The sequence below is a fragment of the Anolis sagrei genome, chromosome 1 (genome assembly GCF_037176765.1).
Source record: "Anolis sagrei isolate rAnoSag1 chromosome 1, rAnoSag1.mat, whole genome shotgun sequence".
Classification (NCBI taxonomy): Eukaryota; Metazoa; Chordata; class Lepidosauria; order Squamata; family Dactyloidae; genus Anolis; species Anolis sagrei.
Window position 1 is genome coordinate 37,932,288 of NC_090021.1, and position 14,365 is coordinate 37,946,652.

General features: G+C 40.0%; 1 protein-coding gene across 2 annotated transcripts in view; it reads left to right on the forward strand.

The window, feature by feature from the left end:
- Window positions 1-14,365, forward strand: part of MIA3 (MIA SH3 domain ER export factor 3) — a 50,654-nt gene that overhangs the window by 25,379 nt on the left and 10,910 nt on the right. For both annotated transcript variants that reach the window (XM_060754216.2, XM_060754217.2), the window contains exons 5-13: window positions 185-448; window positions 1,370-1,512; window positions 9,840-9,971; window positions 11,022-11,043; window positions 11,849-11,937; window positions 12,124-12,201; window positions 12,282-12,392; window positions 12,998-13,069; window positions 13,497-13,601. In XM_060754216.2, coding sequence (XP_060610199.2) covers window positions 185-448; window positions 1,370-1,512; window positions 9,840-9,971; window positions 11,022-11,043; window positions 11,849-11,937; window positions 12,124-12,201; window positions 12,282-12,392; window positions 12,998-13,069; window positions 13,497-13,601 — 1,016 coding nt within the window. The remainder of the gene's footprint in view (window positions 1-184; window positions 449-1,369; window positions 1,513-9,839; window positions 9,972-11,021; window positions 11,044-11,848; window positions 11,938-12,123; window positions 12,202-12,281; window positions 12,393-12,997; window positions 13,070-13,496; window positions 13,602-14,365) is intronic.

The following is a 14,365-nucleotide window of genomic DNA, read 5'->3' on the forward strand; positions in this document are numbered from 1 at the left end:
CTCAGAAGTCTTTACAGTACACATTTTTACATCTTTTCACAAATGTGGTGCTGGTACTCTCTAGGTATCACTAAAGTAAACAGAAAGATAGATCTGAAGATGCATAATTTATTTCAAGAAGTAAACAGGGTCCTGGTGATTATAGCCTAACTAAAATATATATGCATACTTATGTTCACCATAGCTAATGGAAGACAAATTGACCATGACAGGCAGCATGTACAAAGCCCTGAAGAGAGAATAGATGAAAAACCTCCACTTGATGCAGATCATATGTCAAAAAAGGAAATTCTGGATCAACCAAAAGGAGATGGGAACATTTTGGAAACAACTAGAATTTTGGATGATACAGGGATTAAAGATCTATTTGACAATGATAAAAAAGAGCCAGATGTGGATATACCCCTTCAACCGGCTGGTTCAGGAACTGAGAAAGACTTTATGGCAGGTAAGTTTCTTGATACCTTTATTCTTCTTTAAGTGGTTTCTGTAAAGGGGGGGGGGGGGAACCAAAGGAGAGCATCCAATAGTTCACTTCTGTGGTGGAAGCTGCTTCCATTAGCATTGTGTAGTGGCCTCATGTCCTTTAGAATGGGTCCTGTGGGTTGGGCTTATATTCTAAATATATCTCTCCCCCCCCCCCCCCAAAGATATATTTAGAATGTAAGATTTTTTTCCTGAGAATTGTGAAGCCTTTAGTAGCCATTTTGATGGGTTTAACCCCAACATTACCAAAAAACACAAACAAACAAGCAACATCCCAACCCAAACCAATTATTTCTGAAGCCCCCAGCATCTCTACCTTTTTGTGTTGCAAAAACTGCCCCCTTACACATTTTGGGCAGTTTCACTACCCTTCCACCCCATGTTGTCATTTTTGGAAAGGCTTTTATAACAGAATGTCAGATTGAAGTTGTTTTCTAGTTGATTTCATTTTGCAAACCAAGACTTTCCTGGACTTTAAATGCCCAGAGGCCCAAGCTTATGCCAAAGTTGTTTTCAGTGCCTATTAACAGGCATTTGAGATTAAAGAAATCCAGAGTCTGAACCATTGCTAGTCAAAATGGTGGTCCTTGGACCAATGGGGGTTATTGGAATCATGGAAGTTGTAATTTTTCAAGGACTTTAAATCTTTTCTGCCAAAGAGTGCTGGTGCCTCACCAAACCACTCATCCTAGGACTCCGTATCTGTTAGTCATGACAGTTAAAATGTTGCCAAACTGCATTCATTCTATAGAGTAGATGCGCTCTTACCTCCCAAAAATGATTACTATGATCAGATAACATGTTACATTATTTAAGTGCACAAACACATTTCAAAAATAAAAAAATCTTGCCAAAATTGTTTGTGAAACTTTGTTTTTGACAGAAGGTCAGCTTGAAGTGAAGGATAACATAATGGAGGAGGTTAACAGTCCCCCCGAAAGAGATTCCGGTGCTCCATATATTCATGGCTCCTTAGATGATGCAGTACAGTTAGCAAAGGAAAATATACAACCACTCAAAGATATTGTAAGTATTTTGCCTACTTTTGTCCTATATGTATATTAATTTCTAGCCATGCTTAATTTAAATATCAAGCAAGATTTCATTTAAAAATCAAGATACTTTGAGCTGTTTCAATTGGGGGTTCACTCCAGTGTTTGCATTCATAGAATTGCTCTCTTTAATGGCATGCCAAGCACATTGGTAATGAAATCTAAACTATCAGTAGCAATTTCAGCTGAATTTAGTGGTACCTGCTGTTATGCATGAAAGTCTTGAAGGTTTCATCTTTTGCTTTATTCAGCTAAATTTTATTCAGACCTTCCAAGTTGCAGTGGAACAAAGTAATACATAATGGCAGTTGTGAACTTCAAAACAGATCATAAAATGGTTACCCGCACATATTAATTAAAGCCTTAAATCAGATTTTGATAGGCTCTTTTAGTAAAATGCATAGCTTACATTTAACAAGGCTCAATTGGCCTTAATAGACATGTGTGGTTTGAATACTGGCAACCCCTCAGAACTACAAGCTTAGAAATCTCATCTTGCTGTACCTCAATCCTTTCTGCTGCTAAAGAGGAAGGAAAACAGTTTTCGTATCCTTTAGGAAAAACCTTAAATCATGGTTGTGGGACTAAGCATTAGAGCAGCAGACGCAGCGATAATTCAAATGACTTATGTGACTGACAGTGGGCAAACCTCAGATTACAACTCCGGATTTGGATTTAATTTTTAAATGGATGTTTATAATTTGATGTTTTAAAGTAATGTTTTAATTGTGATTTTATTACTATTGTTTGTTTGGCATCTAATGGTTGCTGGTTGTGAGCTGTCCTGAGGTGTGTCACCCCCACCCCCAAATGTCTGGAATAATAATATTATAGCTCATGTTTAAAATATAATAGATAGGAGAGGGGGTTTGTGATTTTCTATGCATTTTCACCTACAAACCCCATTGGCACAACCAAGGAGACAGTGTTATGGGATTGTGGGATTTGTGGTCTAAAATTTATTCGGTAGGCCAACTCTTCCACAACTCCACTGCAGGATGCATTATTGTCTTTAAAACTATACAGGCAGTCCCCAAGTTACAAACCGTCTGTTCTTAAGTTGTATTTGTATGTAGGTCAGAACAAGTACCCTTTTAAAGTGTAATTCCAGCCAAACATACGTGTGTTTGTGTTTTGGATAGCAGAGGGAAGCGTTAACATCCCTGTAGAATTTGTTTTGTTGTCTGTGCCCTTGCTCAGAAGATTTCAACTAGCTTTCTGTCTCATTTTGGAAAAATGGCTTGTTGTAGAATCTGTGGTTTCGTTTATCCACATCTGACATGATGCATCCTTCCTTGGCATTTCCTAAGTCCTTCAGTGTGACTCTTCAGTATTCTTGGACTGAAAGTAGATTTCAATAGAATTCACTATCTGTGGTTTCACAGATAGGGGAAACATACTGTACACCAGGCATGGGCAATCCTGGGTCCTCCAGGTGTTTTAGACTTCAACTCTGGCTGTTAGGAATTGTGGAAATTGGAATCCAAAACACCTGGAGGGTCCAAGTTTGCCCATGTCTGATCTACACTGTAGAATTAATGCTGCGACCACTAACTGCCACGGCTCAAATCTATGCAGTCATGGGAGCTGTAGTTGAGCAGATAAGGTCTTGTAATGTGTTGTCGAAGGCTTTCATGGCTGTAATCACTGGGCTGCTGTGAGTTTTCCAGGCTGCATGGCCATGTTCCAGAAGTATTATTTCTTGAAGTTTTGCCTACATTGATGACAGGCATCCTCAGAGCTTGTGAGGTCATCTGGAAAATAAGCAAGTAGGGTTTATATATCTGTGGAATAATGTTCAGGGTGGGAGAAATATCTCTTGTCTACTGCAAGGTTATTCAATGCTAATCAAGATGGCCAATTGCAACATTCACACTTGCCTCAAACACACAAGAGATCTGGGTTGCTTTGAGTTTTCCGGACTGTATGGCCATGTTCCAGAAGCATTCTCTCATCTATGGCAGGCATCCTCAGAGGTTGTGATGTCTTTTGGAAACTAGCAAGTGAGGTTTATATATCTGTTGAATGTCCAGAGTGTGAGAAAGAATGCTTGCCTGCTTGAGGCAAGTGTGAATATTGTAATTTGCCACCTTGATTAGCATTTAATGGCCTTGCAGCTTCAAAGCCTGGCTGGTTGCTGACTGGGGGATCCTTTGATGAGAGATGTTAGCTGGCCCTGATTGATTCTTGTCTGGAATTCCATAAAGGAGACAACCATGAAAAGGAACAAAATCCAGCTATCAGTATTTTAAAAAAACTCTAAAATCAGGACAGTGAATAAAGAGCAACACTAAAAAAAACCCAGGGGAATTCCAGGCAAGAATCAATTAGCGCCAGCTAGCACCTCCCAACAAAGGATCCCCCCCCCCCCCCCCCAAGGCAGTAACTAGCCAGGCTTATAGAATCACAGAATCATAAAGTTGGAAGAGACCTTGTGGGCCATCTAGTCCAACCCCCTGCCAAGAAGCAGGAATATTGCATTCAAAGCTCTCCTGACAGATGGCCATCCGGCTTCTGTTTAAAAGCCTCCAAAGAAATAGCCTCCTCCACAGCCTGGGGCAGAGAGTTCCACTGCCGAATATCTCCCACAGTCAGGAAGTTCTTGTAGAAATCCTTTCCTGTAGTTTGAAGCCATTGTTCCACGTTCTGGTCTTCAGGGCAGCATAAAACAAGTTTGCTCCTTTCTCCTCATGACTTCCCCTCACATATTTATACATGGCTATCATGTCTCTTCTCAGCCTTCTCTTCTTCAGGCTAAACATGCCCAGCTCTTTAAGCCGCTCCTCATAGAGCTTGTTCAGACTCTTGATCATTTTAGTCGCTTTGAAGATGCAAGACTATTCAGTGCTAATCAAAGTGGCCAATTGCAACAGACAAGAGCTCCTTTCTCCCACCCTGGAAATTCCAGATATATAAACTTCACTTGCCTAGTTTCCAGCGGACCTCACAAACTCTGTGGATGCCTGCCATAGATGTGGGCGAAACGTCAGGAGAGGATACTTCTGGAACATGGCCATGCAGTCCGGAAAACTCACAGCAACCCAAGGCCTTGTAAAAGTACAACTCTTATCTGTCCATAGCCTTGAGCCAGGGCAATGCCAAACTGAACCTTCAGAAGCGCTGCGAGGGACTGACTCTTCCTCTTCCGGTCGGAACCCGGCGCCGGAACTTCCACTTCCGGTTTCCTCTCTAACCGCCTCTTGGAGATTACCGGCCCGGGTGGATGACGTCAAGAGGGTCACGCGAGGGGGAGGAGGGAGAGAGGGAGAGAGGCGGGTCAGCGTGAGTTGACGTGTCCCTGAGGGAATCTCGAGGCGGGGGAAGGGCGGCGGAGAGGAGGAGGAGGAGGAGGAGGAGGGCAGCAGCTGCGGCGCCGGGAGAGGCAAAGGGCAGAGCTCGCCCCTTCCCCCTCATGGAGCCCGCCCCGCCTTCCAGCGGGCCCGCAGGCGGAGCCACCCCTTTGCTCCTGCGCCCGCTCTCCAAGGGCTACGCTTCCCTCACGGGCCGCTTCCTGCAGGTGAGGGGAGCCGGGGGGAGGGGGACGCAGGGGGAAAGAGTGGCCTTGGTCTTGGCCCTTCAAGAGGCCCTCCGACCCTCTTTCCCACCTGTAGGTGATAGATAGCCCCTTGAGTTCTCCTCACTGACATTACACTCATGCTGTGGAATTGAGAGGTGTAGTTTGGAGAGGCAAAAAAGGCCAAACACCTTCCAAAACAGGAATGGGGCAACTTGGGCCCTTTAGATGTTTTGGACTTCAACTCCCACCATTCCTAACAGCCTCAGGCCCCTTCCTTTCCCTCCTCAGCCGCTTAAACTTGGGCTCTCCCTCCAGGTGTTTTGGACTTCAACTCCCACCATTCCTCGCAGCCTCAGGTCCCTTCCTTTCCCCCCTCAGCCATTTAAGCTTGGGCTCTAACTCCAAGTGTTTTGGACTTCAGCTCCCACCATTCCTAACAGCCTCAGGCCCCTTCCTTTTCCTCCTCAGCCATTTAAGCTTGGGCTCTCCCTCCAAGTGTTTTGGACTTCAGCTCCCACCATTCCTAACTGCCTCAGACCCCTTCCTTTTCCCCCTCAGCCGCTTAAGTTTGGGCTCTAACTCCAGTTGTTTTGAACTTCAACTCCCACAATTCTTAACAGCCTCAGACCCCTTTCTTTTCCCCCTCAGCCGCTTAAGCCTATTGTTAACTGCTCTGAGTCGCCCTTGGGCTGAGAGAGGCAGTATGTAAATGTAGTAAATAATAAATAAATAAACTTGGGCTCTCCCTCCAGGTGTTTTGGACTTCAACTCCTACCATTCCTAATAGCCTGAGACCCCTTCCTTTTCCTCCTCAGCCACTTAAGCTTGGGCTTTCTCTTCAGGTGTTTTGGACTTCAACTCCCACCATTCCTAACAGCCTCAGGCACCTTCCACTGTTCATTACCATATTTATTCTCACTTCTGTTATTTTAGTCTGCACTTACCCAACTCTGTCAAACAATGCTGGTACCTCACCCAGAACTAAAACTGCCTGGATTCCATAGCATTAAGCCATGGCAGTTAAAGTAGAGTCAGATTGCATTAATTCTACAGTGTTTGATGCATTTGCAGTCTTTTTCTCAATACCAGTGGTTCTCAACCTTTGGGCCTCAAGGTGTTTTGGACTTCAACTCCCAAAAATCCCACCCAGCTTACCAGCTGTTAGGAACTGTCAGAGCTGAATTCCAAAACACTTGGACGCACAAAGGTTGGGAACCACTGCCTTATACTATATTTATTCTCACCTCTGTCATTTTCTGCATTATTGCTATATTTTAATCTGCCCTTTCTCAGTGGGTTTTAACTGTGTGCCTTGCTGTGTGTCTTTCAGTAGTGTTTAGTCTCTTTGTTTTAATAATGTTGTTGTATCCTGCTTCAAGCCACAGGGTGAGGCGGGTAATAAATTTGTTGTTGTTGTTTTAAATCGTTTCCCAAATCCATGTGCACTCTAACTTAAATGTAGAATTAACGCAGCTTGACTCCACTTTTAACTCCCCATATCTCAAGGCTTTGGAATCTTGCGAGTTGTAGTTTTACAAGGTCTTTAGCCAACTCTGCCAAACAATGCTGGTGCCTCACCCAAAACTGCAACTCCCAGGATTCCACAGCATTGAGCCGTGGCAGTTAAAGCGGAGTCAAACTGTATTCTATGTACAGTAATGTACTGACTGTAATGTCAGTTAAAAAGCATGAAATGGCAACAGGAGACGTCGCATTTTACCTCAGAGCTTGTTATTGGAGATTTCTTGGCCCCCTCCGCATTTATTCCACACACATGCCATGGCTGTATAAGTTCTGCTCATCTAAGGGAGATTTAGCAGGTGTTCAATGCGATCTGCTGTTGCTGGCGAAGCGAGGGTGTTTCTCTACTTTAAGAAACAAATGACTAAACAAATACAAGTAGGTTTCCTGAAGTGCAGACGTCAGCAGCCACAATAAGCCTAGGTCTGATTTGGTGGATCTTGTTTGTCTCCCATTCATGGACGTGGCAGGTGCAGAGGAGGTCAGGTGGTTTTTAAAGTGTTTATTGTTGGCTTTAAAGATGAGGCATAGATGGCTATTCTCAAATACAGTATTTTAATGAGTTTCTTATGAATTGTAATACATGTATATATGCTTTCATGTCACCTGTAAGTTTTGCATTAACTGCAGTTGTATCTACTTAGCTTCATAAGATCAAACTTTCGGAATATGTATTATGTTGAAATGGCAGATTCTTGTATCAAGCAACATGTGATTCTTCTTGGACCACATTTCATCTTTTTCTTCAAAAACTTTCTTCTAGAAACCATATGGTAACTGTAACCATATGGTGTTACTGGCTGGCAATGCAAACATCATATAAATTTATAGTGTTTCTTTTTGCATTGATAATATATTTCCAATCTGTCATGTTTATGAAATTGCATTGTTTACTAAATACTTGTGGTGGTTGTACAATAATTGCTAGGAATGAAACAGAAACTTCTGTAATCCAGGTGTTTGAAATAGTAGCTGGCTATCAAGAATTCAAGTTACTTTCATAATAGTGCGGGATTTAAATTTTTTAAAGATAAAATGTTGGGATCTGGAGATCGGTTTGTTTATCTCTTTGGACACAAGTAGACAGCAATAATCTTCATTCAAAGTTTAGAGATCTGCTTTATGTTTTGTCATTCTCATGTTCAAAGTAGCTAAAAGTAATTTATATGAAGGATGAATTATTTGGTGCCTTTAATTGTTAACTTCTTTTTATGAAGGAAATATTTCTTGGTGGAGGACAGGAGTGAAAGTAGGCCCTTCTCATGTGAAGCATATTGTAAATTTAATATCCTTTTGGTAGAGGACTTCCTTTTTTCATGAATTTTACTGTTCTTAAGTATTTAAAATAATCAGCTAAGTGTTAGTGGCTTTAGCAACAACATTACTTTCTGTTTAAATTATTTTAGTCCTAGTTATGACCTTTTATGAGAAAACATGGCTTATTGGAAGAGACTGTAAAGCATGGCAAGGTAGAAGGCCGTAGGAACACATGAAGGCTGTGTTGTTGTTCATTCGTTCAGTCGTTTCTGACTCTTCGTGACTTCATGGACCAGTCCACACCAGAGCTCCCTGTCAGTCGTCACCACCCCCAGCTCCTTCAAGGTCATTCCAGTCACTTCAAGGATCCCATCCATCCATCTTGCCCTTGGTCGGCCCCTCTTCCTTTTTCCTTCCATTTTTCCCAGCATCATTGTCTTCTCTAAGCTTTCCTTTCTTCTCATGATGTGGCCAAAGTACTTCATCTTGGCCTCTACTATCCTTCCCTCCAATGAGCAGTCAGACTTTAATTCTTGAAGTATGGACTGGTTGGATCTTCTCGCTGTCCAAGGCACTCTCAGCACTTTCCTCCAACACCACAGTTCAAAAGCATCTATCTTCCTTTGCTCGGCCTTCCCTATGGTCCAGCTCTCACATCCGTAGGTGACTACGGGGAATACCATTGCTTTAACTATGTGGATCTTTGTTGCCAGTGTGATGTCTCTACTCTTCACTATTTTATCAAGATTGGTCATTGCTCTCCTCCCAAGAAGTAAGCGTCTCCTGATTTCCTGACTGCAGTCTGCGTCTGCAGTAATCTTTGCACCTAGAAATACAAAGTCTGTCACTGCCTCCATGTTTTCTCCCTCTATTTCCCAGTTGTCAATCATTCTTTTTGCCATAATCTTGGTTTTTTTGATGTTTAACTGCAACCCAGCTTTTGCGCTTTCTGTATTACAGATGTATAATCAAGATAGTTGAGTATTCAAGATCTGAGCTGGTCTGTGGATGATAGGGTGACTTGGATGTCTCTCTTTCATAGGGTTGCCATAAGTCAAAGTAAACTTCATTTAACAACAGTGACCCTTAAAGCCCTATGCAGCTTAGGTCCTACAGTCTCAAAGACCATATCTCCCTTCATGAGCTTGCCACAGTTAGATCCTTGGAGAAAAGTTTTCTTGCAGTCCCAGCAGCATCACAGGCATGTTTAATGAGGATGGGAAAGAGACTCATCTCAGTGGTTCCTTCCAGGTTTTTGAATCCCTCTCAAAGGAGGCTCTATTGATCTTTCTTTTTTTCCTTTTGCCAGCAGACAAAGACCTTTTTATTTAAGCAGGCCTCTGGCTTTTAATGGAGCAGTGATTTTATCTGTATATTTTCTAGTATGTTTTAACTGTATATTCTATTATTTTAATCTTATGTTTTTTAACTGAGTTGTCATTAATTGTTTTTTTAACTTGTATATGAAAACTTTTTAAAACTTTGGTCCTTTTTATAAGTTTGTAAGCCACCTTGGAGCTTGCATAAGGAGTAAGGTGGGGTATAAATTAAACAAACAAAAACCCCAATAATAATAATAATAATAATAATAATAATAATAATAATAATAATAATAATTCATTTTTAAGTTTTAGCTGAGGATTTTTTTAAAATAAAATAAAGCAAGCCAGTAAATTTTAATTTTCTGTATTTTACCTTGTAGTTAAAATTTTTAAAAGAAAATAGAGTGGTGAAATAAAAACAGATTTTCCTAAGAAAATTCAAATCACATGAAAATTGCTTGAATAGCTGGTTCTTAAGTTAGTTTTTATTTCAGAATGAGTACCCTCTTGTTGATTCTGCTGAAATCTGTGTCAATATTCTTTTTTTAAACAAGTATGTTATATCCTCTGCATTTGTGGAGCAAGGTTACCAATCACAGGGAGCACATTTGAGATTAGACCTTGGTAAACTCTCAACTTTCACAGAAGTTGTCCAGATTTTAAAAAATGTGTCCTTTGTTGTAGCTGATGTCAACGTTACCTGAAGACATGCAACCTGGTCCTGACTTTCATGGACTTCCTTGGGAGCCCATTATTATCACTGGCTTTGTGGGAATTGCTACACTTGCCATTTTCTTCTGGAGAACTTGCCTATCCGTAAGTGTACTTTCTGTACTGATATATTCTTTTAGCATACACTTTAAGTTGCTTAGTCTGAAAGAATTGAAACAATACTCTGCTCTTTATTTCTTCCGCTAGTTTTCTGTTACATGTTTAACATGCCAGTCCTTCTCAAACTTTGGTAAAAGTTATAAACTCAGTGGAAAACCAAATAATTTGTATACAGAGGGACCCAGTTCAGCTTTTGATATCTGACACCTTCTTGGAAGTCCTTCAGTCTGAAACCTAGAAGAGTGAGGATCAACAACTGTATTGTGCTGTATGAAGCAATGATCACATGGCAGCTTTCTGTATTGCTTATTGTATGCTGTATTATTTCTGAATATAGATAAATATGATATACTTTTACATTTGTTTAAATTTAAATTTGTGTTTCAGTACTATAAGACTTCTCAGTAGATCTGCTTAGAACTGCTTTCAGATTGGATTCTGGATCTTATTAGATAATTTTAATGACAGTTTGGCAAATATTTTGAATCCTAACATAAAACAAAAAATGGCATCACTTTAAACATAACAAAAATGACTTATCTACTATTTATACAGCAAATTAATGTAGCAAAAAGTTTTAAGGATGTAGTGATGTGCTAAAAAACACGTATGTATTTTATCACTTTAGGCACTTGTATTGATATTACCAGAAGCTAATAACAAATTAACACGATAGTCTGCCAAACTAGGAGAATTATTGATCTGAGGCAATTTAACAGACACATTTTTTATTTCTGTTTGGAAGGATAGTTGAATTAATTCTACCTCTATAGAGGCTGAGTAAAGAAACCTTTGCCCTCCTTTTGAAGTAGGACATTGACCTAAGAAGCTTTTATTAGAATTTGCTTTAAGCTTGCTTGTGTAATGTCACTTGATGCCTGCATTGGAAGCAGTACATGTTTTGATACGTCTATAAGTACAGCCAAATAAATGGTTTAGTGACTAATTTTTACTACTCGTTTTAGACAGTATCAATAAAGTGGGCTAAACCTTCTCATAACACTGCATTTTTATTGCTTCCCTTTTGGTTTTTAGGTAAAAAGTCGAATGTATCAAGGTATGATTTTTTTTTGGTCCTTATACTTTAAAGAGTTTTGAGAGAAATACTTGCTTAATATTTTAGAGCACTTAATGATACAGATTGTTTTGATATTATAAGAAATCATTTTGGCACTTCGGTTTTCTGGGAATGTCATGTATATTGTAGGCAAAATGAGGGCTGGAATGCAGAGACCTCCTATGCTGATTTTCCCCCTCCCTGCACACAAGGAACTCTAATGTCTGACTATGATGTTGTATTCTGTTAAATGTTGTTTGAGAGTATTCTCCAGGCTACAATGGAAAGAGGAAGCTTGAAGGCCTTTGAGCTGGATATTGCCGATCTGCTCACTCTTTCCAAGGCATATCCTGAATATCATATCTTTTCACTGAAATGTTGATATAGTAGCTTTCAGTATGAGGAGCATCTTCTTGTGCTCTAGATCCGAAAGTGCCTTTTGTGTTGCTTACTTTGACACTGAAGGCTCTTCCCGATAGGCTCTACATCCCAGGGTCTGATCACAGGTTTTCTGTTTATCCCAGATTATCTGGCAGTGGAGAGTCATATAATCCAGTTTAAAGCGGAAAACCTGGGATCAAATCCTGGGATGTAGGACCTGTCTGGAAGGGCCTTGAGACATACACACCAGTGTAGGCAACATGGGCTTAGTGATGTCTCCATGATCTACTTGTCACTGCTGGGGAATTTCACTACAAATTCTTCATTTATACTCATGATGGTACTTGTAATGCATAAGATTTATTAAAGTAGTCCAGTTCTGCAGGAAGTTATTCATGTTTGTCACTGATTTTCTTTTTTCAAGTGACAGAAAAACAACTTGTCGAAAAAATTAAGACCCTTCTCAAGGAAAAGACAGAAATCTTGGAGAAGATGTCAGAATATGAACAAAAGGTATTGCACTGTTGGTATATCATTGCCTTCTGCAAATAAACAGTTGACAATATTGCTTGCATAATCTAAAATATGTTTGTTGTCTATATCCTTTAAATAGTAGTGTGAGGGGGAGATTTCAAGTTGCAACACTGAAAATTAAATTATAATGTTAGTAGCACCTAATATGTTTACTTCTTTTACCAGATAAAGGAGGCAAAGGAGTCTGTGAAAGAGGCTCAGAAGCAAAACACAAATCTCTCGGATGAAGCTGCAGGACTTAAGGTATTGAAATAAGGATGCTTCCTCCCTCAGATACATTAAGATATATTTTTAAATTAACTTCTTGCTATTACCTGTCATAGGATACAGTTAAGGGGCTTCAAGAAACAAATCATCTTCTAGATGATAGAGTGAAAAATTTAAACACCAAACTAGAAATGGAGAGAGAGCACAACTCAAGAAAACAGGAACAAGTAAGCACTTTTTAATTTGCTACTGATAGTTTGTAATTTGAAGAGCCACTTTTTTTTATTTCTACTGAAGAAAATACTATATCTCTGTTTCCTGGTTCTTCTGAAAATAAAACTGCAGACCTCTTCCAGATTTTACTTAGCTGTGTGACAGAGTTCATAGTAAATGTGTAGACCTAAATCTAGGTGGGTCTCAATACCATAAAGATACCAGATCTGGTATTTGGGTGCTAATACATTTTAAACATCTCTGCTGAGCGCCTCCATTTTTGAAGTAGCTAAGAAAACAATTCATGAAATATGCCACTTTTAGCAGGCTCTAGTTCAGTTTTGATTCCTAGTATAAATTGTTCAAAATATGTGTATGGTTATTAACTTCAGGTATTGCTTAACCATCCAGTGGCTTTATGACAGGCACATCTTGGTAGAGGTGGCATTACAGCAGGATAGTGTCTTTCAAAAGATATGAACCATAACCATTGGTTATGATGGCTGAGCCCGATTGAGATTGTAGTACAAAACATCTGAAGTACTCTGGCTCTGTTAGAACAACCCAGATTAATCAAGTTTTGAGAGCTGCACACAGCCTTTTACTGTTTATTTCACAGATCATAGAAGCACAGAAATCTTTAGAGAAACTCCAAGAAACCATCACATTGCATTCTGTAGAGCTCTCTGAGGTAAAGTATCTGAATCCTGAATACAAAAATACTTTTATGTCTGAATTAATGAAGATAATGGAAATCCAGGTCTAAATCAAGGTGAATAAAGTGGAGTCTGGGAGCCTCGAACAACATTCTGACCCTCCTAGACTCCTTGGGATTCCTGATTTTATCTGCCAGAAGAGGTGATTTGCCACTTCTGAAAACCTTCAAGAGTTACATTTATCTCTTTAAATAGGTCAGACCATTCTCTGCATCATCATACTAAAGATCCCCAACATTTTAAAAACCAGAAGTGGATTTCCAGTCTGTTATTTTGGTAGTTCATGCAGCCAAAGTGGTTGCTCGTCCTAATCTGAACTCTGCAGATTACAGAAAATGAAACTCTTGTATGTTTTTGTCTAGTTTTGCATTTTAATGTGATACAAATCATTAACATTTTTAGGTGCAGATAGCTCTCAATGAAGCCAAATTAAGTGAAGAAAAGGTTAAGTCTGACCTACGTCGTGTACAAGAAGAGAATGTAAGGCTAAAGAATAGCAAGGAGCAGGTGAGTGTTGTGTTTGCAAAAAGATTTACTGCTCTTAGATTAACTTTTGCCTTAAAAATACTCTAGTCTCCAAGTTAGGTGTGGTGAAGACCATCATAAGTTAGGTCTCCACAACTCTGCCCATTTGCTATATAACTCTCCTTACAGCTTGTGTCTTCCATTATTTGTAGAAAGGTAGAAGTTATTACCTTTCTACAAGAAGGTAAGCTGTAAAGAGAATTGGACAGCAAATGGGCAGAGCTGCAGAACACCTGGTACAGTGGTTATGATGTATTCTTAGGCATGATAAAGTATAGGTGAAATTCAGGGAAAATGGCCTCAGAAGTTAAAGGAAAGGAACAGAGGGATAGTAAATATATCATTTATAGCTAAGTTCGTTATAGGTTTGTGCCCCTGAGTTTATATACAGCTTTACTCACAGGAAGCAAGAACTTGTCTTTTTGCATCACACATGGCAGACCTCTTTTACGTGTGGCTCTCCACGTATTTGGGCCTCCAACTCCCACAAACCCTATCCAACTTGTTCAGTGGTCAGGAATTCTGGGAGCTGAAGTCCAAAACACCTGGAGGGCCACAGGTTGAAGAGACCTGCTTTAGAACATCATCTTTATGTAGGCATTCTGTTTTTATCATGAAACTCACCAACTGGTTATTGCAAAGCCAATCTAAAACAAAGTCTAAGACTGAGCAGCTCAAAAAAACTTAGTGCCAGCTGTTTTGAAGAATTGAACTGAATAATAGTATGACTGTGTGATTGATGTTCC